General features: G+C 40.2%; 1 protein-coding gene across 3 annotated transcripts in view; it reads right to left on the bottom strand.

Annotated features, from left to right (window-relative positions):
- plxnb2b (plexin b2b) overlaps positions 1–19599 on the bottom strand; it is a 142783-nt gene that overhangs the window by 41541 nt on the left and 81643 nt on the right. For all 3 annotated transcript variants that reach the window (XM_026175356.1, XM_026175357.1, XM_026175358.1), the window contains 13 exons: positions 16924–18053; positions 13775–13963; positions 13509–13640; positions 12478–12578; positions 10938–11064; positions 10324–10483; positions 9639–9750; positions 9010–9121; positions 8542–8643; positions 7164–7256; positions 6541–6628; positions 6073–6239; positions 4851–4999 (listed from right to left, as the gene is read on the bottom strand). In XM_026175356.1, coding sequence (XP_026031141.1) covers positions 4851–4999; positions 6073–6239; positions 6541–6628; positions 7164–7256; positions 8542–8643; positions 9010–9121; positions 9639–9750; positions 10324–10483; positions 10938–11064; positions 12478–12578; positions 13509–13640; positions 13775–13963; positions 16924–18051 — 2660 coding nt within the window. In that variant the 5' untranslated portion in view covers positions 18052–18053. The remainder of the gene's footprint in view (positions 1–4850; positions 5000–6072; positions 6240–6540; positions 6629–7163; positions 7257–8541; positions 8644–9009; positions 9122–9638; positions 9751–10323; positions 10484–10937; positions 11065–12477; positions 12579–13508; positions 13641–13774; positions 13964–16923; positions 18054–19599) is intronic.

Here is a 19599-nt window from a genome sequence, read left to right as displayed (position 1 = left end):
TAAAGGAATAAAAACATCAATCAAAAAATTGCTCTCTTTTTTATTCGGGCCACTTACATTTATTTTGGGCTACCAAAAACTGAAGAGTCCCTGCCCGAAGGGCTACCAGGGACTTTGAAATTTTGAGAGCCCTGAGATATATTTATTTTTTAAATTACTTTTGTTTCAGCGACATTAAATTTAAAAACTGTACTTTTGAGTTAAAATATATATTTATAATTTTAATAAATGACAAATTAAAAAGGCATGAACATTTTTTTGTATCGAAAAAATATCGAACCGTGACACCAAAGTATCGAACCGAACCGAACCGTGAATTTTGTGTATCGTTGCACCCCTAATAAATTCATTTGTTTTCTTGTAACTCGTACTTGTTATTTCAAAGTTTGTGTTAAGCGCAGGAGCTTCATTGATGATTCTGTTATTTTCAAGTTTTCTTCTTTTTTAAATTTTTCTAATTCTTCTGATAATAATGTTGAGCTCCTTGCTGCCACCATTAATGAACACTACCTTGCCATTCTCAGTCAGGTCACTCCTTACAAAACTGGTAATAACTCTGAACTTGTGGCCTTGGACATTCCTTTTAAAAAGCAGAGTAGCTGTGGAAGTCCATGGGTTGGGTGGTCCATGGTAAATATTTCAGAGAATTTCTTCACTTTTATAATAAGGCAATAAAAAAGCTAGATCCTCTTATTTTAATAATAAACTGTAATAGAATAATCCAAGGGTATTATTTGAAACCGTCAACAGCACCTTTGCATGTTCTGTTACTTTCTGATTGTGATTGTTTTTTCAGTCATTTTGTAAATAAGATGATGGTCCTGAACTTCAAAAGCTCCTCGGGTTCCTCCGCCTGTAACAATGGTGCTCGGTGTCCTGAATCATTTACTTCTTGACTACATGACTTGACTGCAGTAAAAGGCAAGATGAAACCCTCATCATGCTCATGGTGACCATACAGTTAGTTCCTCCTTCTGTCCTGTCTGGGACTCTCACAAGCATTGGTCCATCATTGCTTCATTAATAGCTCATTGAGGTAATCCTACTTTAAACATGCTGTTGTAACTTCTTTACAGAATAAGTCCAATTTTGATGCCAGCTCTATTGGTAATTTTGAATGATTAAAATGATTTTAGAAAGCCAGTTCAAATCTTTACTATGCAAATGACAGATTTTTGACCCTTTTCAGTCTGGCTTTCAAAAGCAGCACACCACTGGACCCCTATCTTTATCCATAAAGGTCTTTTCAGTGGATTCTGCTGCAGGGATTTGTTCTGTAATCATTTTACTTCATCTGAGAGCAACCTTTGATACCATTGACCATAACATTTTACTTAATAGGTTCTAGGTTTTGGGTTATATTTCTGGTGCTGTGTTGGTTTTCCTCCTTCTTATCAGACAGGATTTTCTCTATTAGGATGAGCAGGTTCATGTGTGGGGTTCCACAGGGTTCAGTCCAGGTCCACAGGGTTCATATTATATTATTTCCTTTCTTTGGCATCGTCCAATCTTTTACTGACATTTCTTATCATGTCTATGCAGATGACAGTCAGCTGTATGTGCCTTTTAGGTCTCATCATTTAGACAGGGTGTCCACCCTACACAACTATTGAACCTGGATTTGCCATTTAAGAGAACAAACTGGAAACACTGGAGAAGTCTGATTTTGTAATCTTTAGACCATCACTGACATAGTTAACAACTAAAACTCTTGTTTTAGTTTAGTAGATAAGGCAACAGTTAAAAAACTGCAGTCAGTTGTTTTTGTTTGTTCACATTCAGGTTCAACTGTTTAATTATTTGTTTGACTAAGCAGCTATGAGTGTAGCGTGATTTCTTCAGACAGTTTCTCTGCTTCTGTCCCTGTAGGGATTTTCTTTTATGAATGTCAATGTCTGGAGTTTAACAGAAACCATGTGATAAACAGTTCTGAGGGAAAATGCAGAGCTGATGAAATGGTCATCATTCATAGCACGCCTCCAACAGGAAGGTCATGACCAAACAACCAGCAGCTCCAACTAAGATGTGAAAGAGTGAAATAACACAATGCAAACTCTGCCCAGATTTTAGGCAAATGAGGAACAACCTGCTGCACAAACACGCAGGACAACTAACAGCAGGAGCACAGAGGCATTTAGCACCAAGAGTGGATGATTTAAGGGAGAAACACTTCCATCTGGTCTCATAAATCCTATTTTATGTCTCATCATGCAGATGGTGGGGCAAGATTTTGTCATAAATGTGGCTCCATCCTGCCAGGTGTCAACAGTTCTGGCCAGCGGCTGTGGGGCAATGATGTGGCCGTTTTCTCTTTTATAGACCATTTGTATGAAGTGAGCACTTTTTAAACACAGCTGTTATTGAAGTACAGTTTGCTTGACTTGACCTAAAGTTCATTCAATGTTTTTCACAGCGCTCAGTCCATTTAACACCTGAGGTAGAAGGATGAGGTAGTGCCTGAAGCATGAATAGACCACCAGAAGAAGTTGTGTGTGACACTATCAAATCACTGACATATACAGTACTTACAGGGAGTGCAGAATTATTAGGCAAATGAGTATTTTGTCCACATCATCCTCTTCATGCATGTTGTCTTACTCCAAGCTGTATAGGCTCGAAAGCCTACTACCAATTAAGCATATTAGGTGATGTGCATCTCTGTAATGAGAAGGGGTGTGGTCTAATGACATCAACACCCTATATCAGGTGTGCATAATTATTAGGCAACATCCTTTCCTTTGGCAAAATGGGTCAAAAGAAGGACTTGACAGGCTCGGAAAAGTCAAAAATGGTGAGATATCTTGCAGAGGGATGCAGCAGTCACAAAATTGCAAAGCTTCTGAAGCGTGATCATCGAACAATCAAGCGTTTCATTCAAAATAGTCAACAGGGTCGTAAGAAGCGTGTGGAAAAACCAAGGCGCAAAATAACTGCCCATGAACTGAGAAAAGTCAAGCGTGCAGCTGCCAAGATGCCACTTGCCACCAGTTTGGCCATATTTCAGAGCTGCAACATCACTGGAGTGCCCAAAAGCACAAGGTGTGCAATACTCAGAGACATGGCCAAGGTAAGAAAGGCTGAAAGACGACCACCACTGAACAAGACACAAGCTGAAACGTCAAGACTGGGCCAAGAAATATCTCAAGACTGATTTTTCTAAGGTTTTATGGACTGATGTAATGAGAGTGAGTCTTGATGGGCCAGATGGATGGGCCCGTGGCTGGATTGGTAAAGGGCAGAGAGCTCCAGTCCGACTCAGACGCCAGCAAGGTGGAGGTGGAGTACTGGTTTGGGCTGGTATCATCAAAGATGAGCTTGTTGGGCCTTTTCGGGTTGAGGATGGAGTCAAGCTCAACTCCCAGTCCTACTGCCAGTTCCTGGAAGACACCTTCTTCAAGCAGTGGTACAGGAAGAAGTCTGCATCCTTCAAGAAAAACATGATTTTCATGCAGGACAATGCTCCATCACACGCGTCCAAGTACTCCACAGCGTGGCTGGCAAGAAAGGGTATAAAAGAAGAAAAACTAATGACATGGCCTCCTTGTTCACCTGATCTGAACCCCATTGAGAACCTGTGGTCCATCATCAAATGTGAGATTTACAAGGAGGGAAAACAGTACACCTCTCTGAACAGTGTCTGGGAGGCTGTGGTTGCTGCTGCACGCAATGTTGATGGTGAACAGATCAAAACACTGACAGAATCCATGGATGGCAGGCTTTTGAGTGTCCTTGCAAAGAAAGGTGGCTATATTGGTCGCTGATTTGTTTTTGTTTGTTTTTGAATGTCAGAAATGTATATTTGTGAATGTGGAGATGTTATATTGGTTTCACTGGTAAAAATAAATAATTGACATGGGTATATATTTGTTTTTTGTTAAGTTGCCTAATAATTATGCACAGTAATAGTCACCTGCACACACAGATATCCCCCTAAAATAGCTAAAACTAAAAACAAACTAAAAACTACTTCCAAAAACATTCAGCTTTGATATTAATGAGTTTTTTAGGTTCATTGAGAACATGGTTGTTGTTCAATAATAACATTATTCCTCAAAAATACAACTTGCCTAATAATTCTGCACTGCCTGTACAGTGCTTTGATGAACACATGTATCTCAAAGGATGTGTGCAACATTAGGGCAAAAAAAAAAGAAGACCCTCTCAATCAGCAGCCATGTGCAAGTGCTTGAGTGCCATTCAGTGGTGTAGTAGCAGCAGAAAGCAAATAAGTTCAGTACATTTATTTAAGTGCAGAACTTAAGTAAAATTTCCATGTACTTGTATTTTACTAAAGTGTTTCAATATTCTGCTGTTATACCTCACTATATTTTACATGCAAATATTATAGCTTTAATTTCACTTTAATCTGCGCCTTATGTTCCTATCCAGAAAATAACTTAAATATATTCAAATGATATGCTTAAAAACCAAAACATCATTAAAAGGCTGATTGGCCCACTCTTTATTTAGACTGACCCTGGCTTGAACGGTTATAAAAAGTTTACTGAACAATCAATCTGTAACGCGACTTTTTTACATTGTTGTCTTGCACATTTGTGAAAAGAAAAGGAAAAAAAGTGAATACTTCTACTACTGACATTTCCCTCTGGAAACTGTGACTGTCTCTAAATCAAACTGTGTCTGGAGACTCAGATCAATACAGTTGTAGAATGAGCTAATTAAAACCTGTAGTCAGGTTATCCTGAGCAAAAGGAAAGTATTCCTAACACAGTTAAGTATACAACATTTAAAAAGAGACTTGATAAAACCTGTCCATATGCCATTTGAATGGCCTCCAGGTGGGTTACATTTCCTGTGCATAGTGCACAACTGCATGTGGGCAACTTTACCTTTTGGAGACGGAGTATTTTTCTGGCTCATGAATGCAGGGCTTCCCAGCCACCCTGATGCTTTTAATGTCTCCCTGATCGATGCCGAGGTTGGAACCGCTGATGGTGATGGAGATGCCTCCCAGCACGGGGCCGAAAAGAGGGCTGATCTGGATGTGGAGATGCAATAGGAGGGTGTTTATAGGAAGAAGGGATTGGAAATGGATTTAACCAGATTATTTGTGCAATAAGAACATACAAGAGATTTACACAGTCTGTTTAACCACTATTGAGCTGACTTAAGTATTTAACATTCAAGGCCAAGTGGAGAATTACATCAATACTGTATGAGTCACATCTGTATGCATGTCTGCATATATTTGAACATGACCCATATTGTATTTGTAGGTCAGAAAATTTGACTAAAATATAAAAGCAGATGTTCTGGTAAATACAAAACAAAAACAAACATTTTTGTGACGAGATAAATTGAACATTTTATAGTAAAATATGAAATTTGAATATTTTTCCTGTAATTTTTTAATTTAAAAAATGTGAATTCAACTTCAAATAAAATACACTAATGCGAGACACACACAGTGTGCAGCATTCCTGCAAGGCTGTACTTAAAGAGATAATGGTGCTTCACACTGCACTGTAACATTAACATGCTCACAATGACAAAGCTAGCATGCTAATGTATAACAGGTATGATGTTTACTGCACTGTGTCCCTTATCATATGTTTAACCTGAACATGGGCACAAGTGTCTATGAATAATAAAACCATAAAGGTCAACACTGCAGACTCTCAACGTCTTCAGAAAATCTCACTGGAATCCTTTGTATAGTTGTTAAGTTGAATCTCAACAACATACAAAGTCATGGTGATTTATCTGCAGTATCTCTGTCTGTCAGGCTGCAGCCGGTTAGGTGATAGCCTCTGTCAGAATGATATAAACACAATTACTGATGGATTTTTATCAATGACAAAGAGGCACGAACAATTAGGTGAACAAACAAAGAATTGATCCGATCGACATGTGCTAAGGAACAGCGCCGCACACTCTCAAGGAGAAACACACTCCCAACTCCTCTGTGGAAGAAAAATACACGGCCAGTGAAGACCTCAGTCCAATCACCACAGTCAATGTGTTTTTACATCCAATCACAAGATTTTAAAGAAGGTACAGTTTCCATTTCAAAGGTAAACATGAAGTCATGACAGCACTGTGACGACTCACATTGGTGATCTCAGGGTCAGGACACTCTGTGTTGCTGGGGAGAGGATCGCAGAGCTTCTCATACACACACGCCAGCTTCTTGCTGCACCACACACACTTGTACTTTGGGTCGGCGTTCTTACAAAGACTACAGTCGTTCCTCTCAACGGCACAGTTGTACAGTGTGACTGTAGAGATAATAGTGAGGAAACAAAAACAATATTATGTTATTGTACATTCAAAGAGCATATTCTTGCATCCTCAATGAAAAATTGATGGACAATCTAATTTCAAGTGACTCCTGCAGTAACATACATTTATCTGAATCCTTCATGTACAAAGCTGTTAGATTGTGCAGTAATGTTTTGTAATTTTCAAGTGCAGATTAAAGGTAGCTTCCTTAAATCCAGCTGAAGCCCCACAGTGGGACTTGCCGTGTACACACAGGGCATTAAAATGAAATCTCCTCATTAATATGTGAAGACACACCGTTCACCGTGCTGTCCATCTTCTCGCCAGACTCCTTGTCCTTCACGTAGAACAGAACATTGGTCTCCGGTGACTTATCATAGAAAAACTAAGAAATTGGAAGAAAATGAATTATTAATGCAGAATCCTGTGATTAATGGCACTTAAGCTCTTCTCTGCAAACAGTGTGGGCTGCTGCTCCCCCACGCCAAGGGAAAATAAGAAAGAAAAAAGAATATATACCCAGTCTGGCAGATTTTCAGCTACAGAAATCAATGTTGGAAAAGAACATAGCTGGAGGCTAAGCACTGTTTGAGCTTCCCAATCACAAAGTTCACAATGTGGAGATGGTGTTTAACTCTCCAGCGAGGGGAGCATGTCCATTAGAGGGAGCTAGAGAATATCAAAGGGAATGTGAAAAAAGGCTAAAGGTTGACTTCTTTTATAAATGTGGAACATAAATACAGCTGTTCACAAACAGAAAGTCTTCACACAGTTTTTTTGCTGCAGAATATATACATTCACTCTTTCAGTGTATTTCTAGGTTGTACTTTGAATACTAGGACCACAAACCAGTCACAGTGCAAAGACCTGTGTTGAGTGTGTTGCATCAAGACAAATGTCAAACGAGGGGTCATGCTCACATTGAAGCCACTGAATGTGTAGAATGGTCCCCCCTCAAACGAGACATCTTCTTCCTTTGTCATCAGCTCACTGCCAATGGTGAAATGATGACCCTGCAGAACCACACAAACAAACACAAAAATGCTGATGTGTATTCATGCTGATCATACTTTTACAGTACTGTTCTCTGATGCTCTTCTTTGTATAGAGCATGGAAACAATTGCAGTTTCTCTGATCCTACTCAAGTGTGTAAAATCAAATCAGCAACACTGAACATATACACACAACAACCAAAAGGGAAACAGCCCAGAAAGCTGTGTGATTACAAAACCTTCACACAGGGCTTACAAATGTAGATTTTCACAGCTGTAAAAGATCAGCTGTCAAAACCTTGATTGATGAAACATGAATGGATCCCCGGGAACCTGCACCAATAAAGTCCATCAGAACTCACACATTCAAAGAAAATGATCAAGATGTATGTTGTGACAACTAAGTGAACTGTTACAGCTTATATTGCTGTCTGATAGTAAAAGAATTGGGATTTGTAATGTTATTCATGTGGAAAGATACTCTGCATAATCATGACAAAAACAAAAATACTGACGGTCCCCAGTGCCACCCCTTAACTTCCTTGATTTGCCTATGGTAAGTTTAAACATCCAAGGAGACGTCCGTCTTGAGTTATTGTATTCACAAGATTTTTTGAGTAATTCTGTTCACAAAGTTGGGTGTCCTCACACCTGTTCGCTACGGTTGAATGGTAAAAAGTAAGTTTTAAGCCCTCTTCCAACAGAAAACTCCAGCCTTAACCCTCTCAAGGCAGGCGTTGCCGATTTGCAACAGTTAAAAACTAACAACCTGATTACCCCACATACATATTTTATGTTTTTTTTTTTTTACTCAGAAGTACCACTGCAGGACTTGGTTGTGCATTAGCAACAAAAAGTTTAATTTGAGCCTGAGAGGGTTAAAGGGGAACTATTATCATTACTTCAAATTCCAAAATCGAACTTTACCAGAGTAGCTTTGCATGATTCACAGACAAAATAATCCTTATTTATCTTATATTGGACTTTGGTGTGGCCCCCAAAGTTCATTCACTGTCTAAAGGAGCCATTTTTGCTTCCTTTCAATCTCTTTAAGTTAACTTTTTTTTTTTATTTGCAACATTTAAACAGTTGGTAAGAGTGCGGTATCATCACTTACAGATCACTAACAGATGCAAGAGTAGAAAAAACTGAAACAAGTTTGGCTCATTCTCCTTTCTTTTAGCCTAAAAATGAACCTGTTGTGTTTTTCCTTTTTTCTGTCAAAGGGATATCCACAAACAGAAAGAGAGTGTTTCTTTCCCTGGAACTCAGATGCATGTTGGGGGTGGAGTGGGGCCAGTTTACCTGGTAATGTTTCAGATTTATGCCTTCAAAGCTGATTCGAGTCTTGTAGCCCACAGGGATGAGCACAGGATCTGGATTCTCGAACCGAGGACAGTTTGCGCTCTGAAACAGAATGAAAACAAATTAGATACTTTAATAATTTACATTTTAAACATGCTAACCACTTAACGGACACCCTCATCTGTGGCGACAGATAACTATATCGCTGAAACATCCGCTGACTTGGAATCTGATATCCTCCACCCTGCAACGTTTGTCATGCAAGATGGTGGCAGCTGATAGTGGGATTTGTGTATTTATTAATTTTTCAGGAGGAGTTTGGACCACTCAGGCGGTGAATCACATGTAAAGTTTAGATGTGTCCTTTAAAACTTGTGGTATAGTCGTTCTCCACATCTATCACACACATACATGACAGAAAAGAGTCCTTGACCTGTCACTGAACTCACAGCTCTAGAAAGAACTAACCTGACGGTGCTTGATGATGTGGGAAACAACCACGCTGTTGTCCGCATCGCTGCAGGTGTGGTCCTGCGTGTTCCACTGACATCCCCACTGACTGCTTACACATGACATGCACCTGAAAACACAGAAATATGGACCAACTTGGATAAGGAAATACTTTCACATGCACAATCAGGGTAGAGCATGCACACACAAAAGCACACACAAACAACATCTAAAACATGCAAACTCATCAGAGAGCGTCCGGCACAAAAATCTATGTTGCTGACAATGAAATGGATCTCTGCAACTTCACATAAGCAAAGCTCGTTCATCACACGTTCCTCTGTGTGAAAGAAATGCAGAAAAAAATGAGGGGAAAAAAAACAGCCAGGATCGACTTTGTTTTTTTGATTAATGAAAAGGAAACTGAGGCAATTTCCTCGGCTTGGTAATAGAAGCAGGAGCGAAAATGCAAGAGGTGCATTCAAAACCACCATGCATCACAATTTACAAACAGAGCCTTGATCTCTCATCTGCTCATGCATGGTGATACATTTACATCAAGGTTGTCAGATGATGCTGTGTTCCATGTCACTGTGTATTTTCACTGAGTGACAGAGCAGAACTGAAAGATTAACAGCCTGACTCACGGTGTGTTTTCAGATTTCCTCACTGTGGCAGCACAGTTGTAGAACATGAATTCCCGCGTGGCCAACTCCACAGTCTCATTCACAAAGATCCTGATAGCCACGACCACAAAGTCTGAAGATACAGTAAAACAGTGGTTAAAATGTGATACACTAGCTGTTTATGTGAATACAAGTTTTATCATATAAAAGATGTGAAGTATGCTTGTACATTTAAAGACAAAAAACAGAGCGATTAAATATTTTGATAAATCTCCTCAGAATCAGTTCAGTGATTATTTAACTGCCTGAACTGCATATTAGTGTATAAAAGCCAAAACTTGAGCTGTATTTAAAAAAAGTTCCATGTTTTGTTTTATAAAGGACTTTTTTTTATGGGACTCACTTTGTTTTGGGCAAGATGTTTGCTGACTACTGATACAAAAAACTATAAACTGAAATAATAAAGCTTAAATTAGATTAATGTGTTGATTTCGTGCAATTTTCTGGTGCAAATTTGTTGGACACTGTAAGTTCTTCAACAAAATGATGGAGAATTTGCCAGCTGACATTAACTTAACCTCATGTTTTTTTCAGCCCATTTCCCACCTTGGCCAGTTAGTAATGCAGCATTAACCATCATGGAGAAGCACAGACATTAGACCTTAAAGACGACAGAAACATGGCAGGGTAATTAAAGAGACCATACCTTGGCCCTCAGGTGTTTTCGGTACAAGCCCAGGCTGGGGCAGATCACAGGAGACCTCACCAGAGTCTGACATGATGCCGTTACTCTGGAAAGACTCAATCTTGCATTGCAGACGGTCAGAGTGTCCAATGGTAGGAAGGGAGGGAATATTGATGTTCACCTGGACAGACAAAAACATACTGACTGGAAACTGTGGCTTCTTAGCCCGTAACATCTCACTGAATTTGTATCTCTGTGTAACCAAAGTTATAATAAAGAAACTGTTTCTCTTTTTAAAGAAAGAAACTGAGAAAGAGAAAGGAGTGACATGCTGCTGATGGGAATTCATGTGTGAGTCAGACGGGCAGGAACACAGAAGAAGTAAAAAATGGGGGAATAGGAAGAGGCTCTCCATCTTCAGACAATCAGCCATGCAGGTTATAATAAGACAGTTTGGATTTTTCTGGGTGGATCAATACAGAGCTGGAAGACCTAGAGCTCGAGGTCTTTGATTCCCAGTTTATTACTCAGTCTCTGCATGTAAGTGGAGTTAGGTACTGCAGAGAAAAGAGGGACAATAAAAGAGAACAAAGGAAGTCAGAGACGGTTTGAGTGAGGAACAAACAGAGCTGTACCTTGCCGGTCTTTCTGCAGGAAAGGTTTGAAGGAGAGAAGGATACAATCTTGACACACTGCTGCTTGGGGCTCCACAACCAGCCATTCTTCTCCTCTGCCCGTCGGCACTCAGACCTCCTGGTACACCTTCAGACGAAGGATGAGAAAATCCCATCAGCCTGAGCTGCACATGCCATGAATGCTTTCACAAAAAGTCAGTTTGTAAATAACAACTCAATGCCTACGTGACTTCCAGCAGGGTCTGTGCACAAAATAAAGATTTATGTATCAAAAAGAAAAACATGCAAGGTCCTCAATGGTAACTACATTAGTAGGGTCATTTTAACTTATATATAAAACACCCAGCACGCCCCTGCGGGCGGTTTATCCTTCAAGCTCGGGTCCTCTACCAGAGGCCTGGGAGCTTGAGGGTCCTGCGCAGTATCTTAGCTGTTCCCAGGACATATATATATATATATATATATATATATATATAACCTTTAAGCAAAGTACTAAAAAAATACTCCTTTGTTCAAGCTTCCCAGCTGTGATCATCTAAGGTATTTGGTTAATAGGACATAATTTTAATGAAGCTATTCATATTATGTGATGATGCAAGAAATGAAACTGTTAAAGACAAAAAATGACTTTGCAATCAGACAAAATACACAGGAGCGATAAAAACATGTGACTTCTTTTTGATAAAATCAATCTAGCACTAAATGCAGCAAAGACTAAAATACATACTCTGAAGGAAATACAAACTAACATAGAGATGAACTGATATTGTGCACATAAACAGAAGTACAGGATATAATGCAACATCAAATTTGCACTGTAAATCACGCGGACTGAATTTTTTTCATAAATGAGAAGCAAACGAACTAAGCACTGCTTCAAATCATTTGGAGCAATTGAAGGAAAAGAAAAATTGCAGAATTATCCTATTCAAATGCTCAAATCATCGAATCGTTTGCCTGAGAAATGACTGAATTGATTAATTCTTTATGAAAAGTTGTTGATTCATATTCTGTCAATTGACTTATCAACTGATAAATAGATTTCAGCTCTAATACTAAATAGCATGCACAATGTTGCACAGTAAGAGCATCGGATATATCAGATAGTTCCAGAGGGACAGAGTTTGCTTCTTTTTCCTAGTCATGATCACATCCCTGTAAAACACATGATACATGCGCACTTTTCTACCCTCCAGACCCTGATAAATATAGACTGATGAGAGTAAATTGCACAGCCTGCCTTCGCCGTGTGGGGCTGACAAACAGCTTTAATTCCTTACGGCTGCACGGACAACAGGAGATGGAATATAAACACTGAGGGGTACTAAAAGTGTCTGCAATAAAACACTGAACAAATATCCTGCTGTGTTTTACAGATGGAATGGAATTGCATGTGTGGGTGTTTGTGTTAGTCTGTTGCTGTGTGCATGCATTTGTAAATGCATGCAAGAATGTACGTGTGTGTGTGTGTGTGTGTGTGTGTGTGTGTGTGTGTGTGTGTGTGTGTGTGTGTGTGTGTGTGTGTGTGTGAGATCCTTACCTGCCCTCCAAAACACACCAGCCACAGTAAGGGTCCCTCAGTCCCACGCATGATTGGCAGTCTTTCATTTCGAGGCACGTCTGCACTGGCACCTTGGTGATCTGGATTATTACAACGTGAAATATGATCAAAGGTGCACCTTACGGGAGACACTGGACAAAAATAACAAGTATTTAAAGTGTAGCTGTAAATGTTCCTTAGTATGTTGCAGGTGTGCAGAGTGGGAGCGAGTGGGGTCTCTCCTGTCTTCTCCCCATGTTTAATTACTTAGTTTATTCAACACAAAGCACTGAATGTTTACTGTAACCAGCGTGAAATTGTTTTCTTTTTTACATGTAAAAGCCAATCCATTAGATCTTATTTCAAGACATCAGTATTTTTCCGATAAAATCTGAATGTTTAACAGCATCAACATTAGAAACTCTTCCCCCTCTGCAGAAACAGATGTGAGTCAATATAATGAAAGCAAAACTTCTGAAATCGCAAACTTAAAAAAGCAATGGAGCAAATAATTTTGATTATTATATATTTATTTATTTTTTATAAAATGCTAATACTCGTGCTGTGATTGGTCAGCTGTGTGGATGTAAGAACAAAGCCATGATTCTGTATAGATCTGTTTATCTATTCTTAATGCAGCTAGCGTTGCTACTTTTGATTGTGATCTGTGAAGTCCATGTCTTCCCTTCTAAAAATACCATCTCAATATTTAAATGGTATTGTATGTGCCCGCTCTCTAAGACAGTGAGCTTTCCTCTCCACATTAGACTGAGGCTGCTCAGCAGAGCTATTAACACTTTGTTTTATATTATAAGACATTTTGAAAGCAACATCTCTCATTTTAATCAAGGCAGCTTTCTACAGTGGCACCATACAGGCTTTTCTCCGTGCATAACCACAGCATAGTTTTTGGGTTTGGATCTATTTTTTCTCTTTTAAATGAATACAGTCATTGTGGAGCTCAGTCTTAGCACCAGCAAGTACTCTGCCAGAATTTTAATGTATAATAAGTGTTAAATATACACACACACCCTTTTCTCTGTGGTAATGTAGAGGTGGCTCTGGCTTTGGTCAAGGAAAAGGTTCTTGTTGACCTTCTCTCCTATGTTGTTGCCAACATAGGAGTACGGCTCGTTGCCATATTCACCTGGTCTCAGGTGTACCTGGACAAAATAAACAAAAGACAAAAGGTAAGAGAAATTTGAGGTTTTAAATTCACTTGATACACCTTCCCTCAGATAAAAGTTTAAACTGAGGAAAAAAATATCCAACAAAAAAAACCACAAGAGAACTCAACCTTGAAGACCTCTCCGTTGGCGCTGCCCAAAAAGGCGATCGTGTGGTCATTCTCCACAGCAACAGTTACAGCAGTCAGATGGACCGACATGGTCAACGCTGCATCTGCCTTTAAGGCAAATGCTGGCTTGCTTGCCAGAGGCGAAAGCAAATGTTCTGCACCACACTTGAAGTTTCCCAATGCATCCTTCTGTAAAGGGAAAGGATAACAAGAAGGGACGATCAGACATTGCTTGCTTTTCACTCCAATAACATTAACTGTCTTTGCAGTACTGTTCGTATCCTACTTAAACTTTATAACAGAGATGGGAAATGTGCTTTGAACACTCGACCATTTTAATCTACAATCTAAAATTGACTTTGTTTTGACTGATCATTTCTTTGATTACAATAATGAATAAAAATTACAAGTAAGTATTTGCTTTAGAGTTGGAAGTCTGAGACGAGAACAATAGGAAAACTCGTGTTAACGATCACTTAACAAGAAACTACTAATACATGCAAGTAAAAAATGTAAAATAACCAGTTAAGTTGGGCCATAACTAAAAAAGTCTTTGGCATATTAAAATTGTTCATGGAATACTTCAAGTATTTCTGAGTAGGTACTGATCTCGGTATTAAGCTCAGTCTCTCTAAAGTAAATACCCTACAGCTGCAGACCCTATGGTGGGAGCTGGAGATGTGAAACAGCTAAAATATCAACCAGTGGTGCAGGGTAGCAGCGGTCTTGACATGTCAGAGGCAGCAAAGGGAAAATTTTAAAACATGAATAGACCGCCAAATTTGACAAGTGTATTTAGTACATGGTAAGAGGAGAGTGATCCATATTAAAGTTCGGCCTATAACTTGAACAAAGGCGTAATTTTGGTGGTTTTATTTTTCTACACCACAAAGGCTGGTTCTAAATCAAACAATCAATAAGTGATTGAAGTTAAACTTTAAGCTTTAACTCAAGGCATTTTAGCAAATCTTTGCCAAAACTTCTTTGAGAATTTGAGCCATTTTTATACACAGTCCCCCTTTTTTAGAGGTTTAAAACCAACTGGATATTCGACTGACAAGTAGTTCCAGGTGAGGCCAGTTCCCTTGTTACTTCATGACAAATGAAGTGGACGTAATACTTGAAGGTGGTTTGAAGTGTCGAATTTACATTTTATAGCTTTTCTTTCTAATTATAAATAAAAATCCCCAAATACATGTCAGTGCAAGTGAGATAGGCTAGCATTCAGCTGAAAAAATAAACCAGAATCTGGTGACCTGTCCACAGTGTACCCTGCCTCCCACCCTAAGACAGCTGGGATAGGCTCCAGACGCCCCTCACAACCCTGAAAAAGGATAAGCGGAAGCGAATAGATGGTTGGACAGAAATAATAAAAACTTCAGGAATAAAAAAAAATTAAAAATCTGGTACTTTCTTAGAAAATAAGGAATGAAATGGCCAGCTCAGCAACACATAAAGACCTGAGAAAAATTATTTCCATAGATAAGAAAAATGGCTTCATAACATCTAAGTCAAAAACACCCAGGGGTGGTAGACATATCACAACACCTCCATGAATGGGAATAGAACAAGGTTCAAACTATCGGTTACACTCAATAACAAGAGGATCAGATTAAACTTTGCCAAAGAAAATCTGAAAGAACCTTTACAGTTCTGAAATAAAAAAATCTTTGGATAGGTGAAACCAAGGGGGGCTCCTTTGCCTCCCTCCTGCTGTGTGCCCAGCCTGGAGGCTGCGGTCTGTGACCGGCTCCCGGTGCAGACAGCTCCCTGTTATAGTGTTTCCTCACTTGGCTCTTGCGAGCCCAGCCCAATTTTTACTCTTTAAGTGTGCGCGTGTGTGTGTGTGGGGGGGGGGGGGGGGGGGGGATATGTGTGTATTCACATCATTTATGTTAATGAGAGTGTGGGGAGTGAGTTGGAGGGTGGGGTGGGCTGCTTTTAACTATGTAAAGCACTTTGTGCTACATTTTTTTTGTATGAAAAGTGCTTTATAAATAAAGATTGATTGATTGATTGAAGATAAACAGCATGTCTGTGAAGGTTCTCAGTCATCCATGTCATCGTAGTCTAAGGGGCTTGGAAAGAAAAGTGTCTGGACTTCTTTAAGTTGCTTGAAGACGTTTCACCTCTCATCCGAGAAGCTTCTTCAGTTCTAGGGTCAAATGGTGGAGAGTCCCAGATTTAAAGAGAAGTGAAAGAAGCCATCTATGTCCACTGTGGACAGCCATCTTTGAACAGAGGCGGTGGCTTACGACACCAACTGTCTGCTATCTATAATCAAGTTTTGAGATCCCTTCACGGCCACTTGCATCCTGGGCCATTTGACCTCAAGAAATCACATGATAGGGTGGGGCTAGGTTTCACAATGAGCTTATCCGAAACCTTGGCTGATTGGGACCTACACCCCTTTTTTTACACCTTGGCTTGTGTGATTAGGAAAAGAATATATTGTCCCTTTTGGGGGAATCCTCCCACAGGGCTTAAATCTGGAACTTTCCACCATTTGACCCTAGAACTGAAGGAGCTTCTCGGATGAGAGGTGAAACGTCTTCAAGCAACTTAAAGTCCAGACGCTTTTCTTTCCAACCTTCTTAGACCAAGATTAACAGCCTGAACCAGAATGATGGGTAGAGAAAAATATGGAGGGGTGAGAAGCAGCTCATGATCAGATTGGGCATATATAGCTGCCACTGAAACTGGGTCACTACTGTCTGATTACTGTGACTGCTGATCGAAACAGAAACAGAAGGATGAAATGTGAAGTGTACAGGGCTATACTCTCTGCTTAGACTCAGACAAATGCTAAACAAAAAACCCCAAAAAATACTGAAGCCCCCTAATTAAAGTAGAAAGTCTGCACTTTAGCCACGTCTTGATTGTGTGATTTAAAATCCACTGTGGTGGTGTACAGAGACTACAAGAATTGTGTCTTTCACAAATTCTCATTGGACACTGTTGCATTGTAAAGGAAGTGTATGAGCCTTGTTTTTTAAGACTTGGTCAGATTACAAGTTATCCAGGGAACGAATTAAATGTTGAGATTTTATAATAAAAAGTGATAACTGCATTAAAAATTATAATTATACCAATCTGAGTTTTTCAAAACATTCTTTTAAATTAGAGTCAGCTGACAAAGAAGCACTTACAGAAATTTTTGAAGTGCATGCTGTGTAGGTTTGAGATGAGTAGGGTACGTCCACAGCAGGAACCCCAGAAATCTCCCCAGAGTCACTGTAGCATGCACTGATTATATCCATCAGCTGCTGATTGATGGAGTTCAGCGGGTACATGCAGAGAGCAGAGTCGCTTTCGTCGTCATCTGGATGAGCCACCATGAAGAGGACTTTTGTGAATGAGGTGACCGTCCCATAATTACCAGATTGAGACATGACCCGTGCCAGCTCTTTTCCTGGAAAAGTCACATATGCAGCTTGGACTTTGTTGTACCGGTTGTTTGTACCGCAGGTTAACTGGAGCTCTGTGTACGAATAGTAATGTTGGTCATTTTCACAAAGACGAGACACAAAAGTCAAGTTTTTGTTATCTGTGCCATCGAGAGTCCGAGAAAAGAGGAAATACACAAAACCATCCTCTTTGAAGGCATGTTGGAAGTCGTGTAAGTACTTGAGGACAAATGGCGCCGTCTGTACCGCTGATGCCTCAATGATGTTCTCAAACACAACCCAGTCCTGGTAGTCCTCAAGGATTCGTGTGCTGATTAGTTTTGTACTGTCCAGGCTTCCATAGCCCTTTCCAACAAGGAACACTTTGAAGGTCCGGCCATTTTTTGTGTAGTTGGACATGACGCTCACCACGTTCACATTATCCTCTATGCTAGCCACGTAAGTCCTCTCTCCTTTGTTGTCATTGTAATACAACTCTTGTTCTACATTAGACAGGTTGAGGAGGGAACATATGCCTCTGTACCGACTGCCACATACTATTAGTGAACCATTGGATGGGTGGACCAGCAGAAGTTTGTTGCTGTTGGGCATGAGCACTGTGTCCTGACAGCCTGAAGCAGGAGGTGTACATGTTTTGGCATCTTTTTTTGGGCCTGTCTCAGTGCGGGCCTCCTTCTGGAGGGACGGGCTCAGCTGGAAGATATTGTTGACTGCTCCCAGGTAGATGCGACCAGTCTGTGGGTCCTGGACCACATTGTTAATCAGGGTTTCAGAGATGAATTCCACAGTGGGGATTTTTCCACTCCCCCCTTGGGCTTGAGAGACTGACAGCCAGAAGAGGAAGAGAAGGATGGAGACCCAGCTTGCCATCTCTGGAAGGAACAGAAAGGAAGAAGTGTTTTATTATTAATGAAGTTAAATGGAACTTTAAATGCACATTAACTATCAGCAACATGACACATCAACAAAGGGTTTGTGTGTAGTTAATATAACCCCACATACATACACATATACTCATACATAAAACTGAAGGTAAATCAGTTGTCTTTACACTGGTTCTAAGCAACAAGCCTGCTTCACTGGGAGGGGCTGAGGGTCAGTTTGAGGTCAGGACTGTGTGCAGGCCAGTCAAGTTCTTCTACATCAAACTCCGTCATCCATGTCTGTATGAACCTTGCTTTGTGCACTGGCACACAGTGTGCACTGGCACATTGGAATAGGAAACACCCACTGACTGTGACTGCGACTGCGGAATATTTAGTAGCGAGAAAATTTCACGACTGGACTTGCTGCACAGGTGACGTCCTATCAGGGTACCACACTGCAATTCCCTGAGTTCCTGAGAGTGACAAATTCTTTCACAAATGTTTGTAGAAGCAGTCTACATGCCTAGCTTCTTGATTATATTCAACTGGAAGTGATTGGAACACCTGAATTCAATGATTTGGATGGGTGAGTGAATACTTTTGGCAATATAGTGTATTTTTAGAAAATCTGCACATGGAGACATCAATAGGGTTGCACTAGGCTATACACCTGAAGTTATAGCCTAGTGTATATACAAAAGTAACAGGAAGTAATTTGAATGAACTGGGATTTTAAGGTGTACAACACATGAAGCATATCCCACTTTAGAGTCACAGATTTAAGTTATGGGGCTAAAACCATTTAAAAACTGCCTCGAGATGACAGCGCATGGCGTAGGTGTTTGTGTCTGACTCAACTCCCTGATCCAGTTATATTACGGGGGGGAGGGGGTTGAATTCAATTGACTTATCTCAAGCCATCACTGGTGAAAAAAATAAAACTGGTTTGTGTAGGGGTAAAAAAGACAAGGATAACAACTAGATCTCAACCCATAACACAATAAACAACTCTTTAAAAAGCTTGGATCACATCCAACTTCATTTACACTTGCTTTTTTTCCGCCCTAACAGCCGCACAATGTGTTTAGGAAGTACACTGTTTTGTCTCAGGAAATATGATCACACAACATCCTTGTAAACTACAGACAGCTTCATGTACCGGCTAACAGCAGGTGCCTGCGGAGCCTTCGTTCACTGCTGTTTGCGCAGGCTGTGGTAAATATGGAACTGCAGGTGGCTTTGAAGCAGCCATTGCCCACACAGCAAATGTTAGTGTATGTTTGCATGTGGTTTCAGTCTTGCACACACTCAGTAGTATCCTCCTCCTCATATCATCTTGCCAGTCAAGTTCACAGACACATTTGTCAAAGTCACTTGCCAAAACTGTGTTTTATTATGTCAACCTGCCTTTGCTCACTGGACTAAGTGGGAAGACCACTGATTGGACATTTGCCGGGGGGGGGGGGGGGGGGGGGGGCGCGCATGGCCGTTAATTTCACTGGCAACACTCATTTTCATTTAAGTAGACAATTCGATTTCTTGATTTTTTAGC

The sequence above is a fragment of the Astatotilapia calliptera genome, chromosome 7, assembly GCF_900246225.1.
Source record: "Astatotilapia calliptera chromosome 7, fAstCal1.2, whole genome shotgun sequence".
NCBI lineage: Eukaryota > Metazoa > Chordata > Actinopteri > Cichliformes > Cichlidae > Astatotilapia > Astatotilapia calliptera.
Note: the sequence above shows the minus strand (reverse complement) of the source record. Positions and strands in the feature narration are given on the sequence as shown.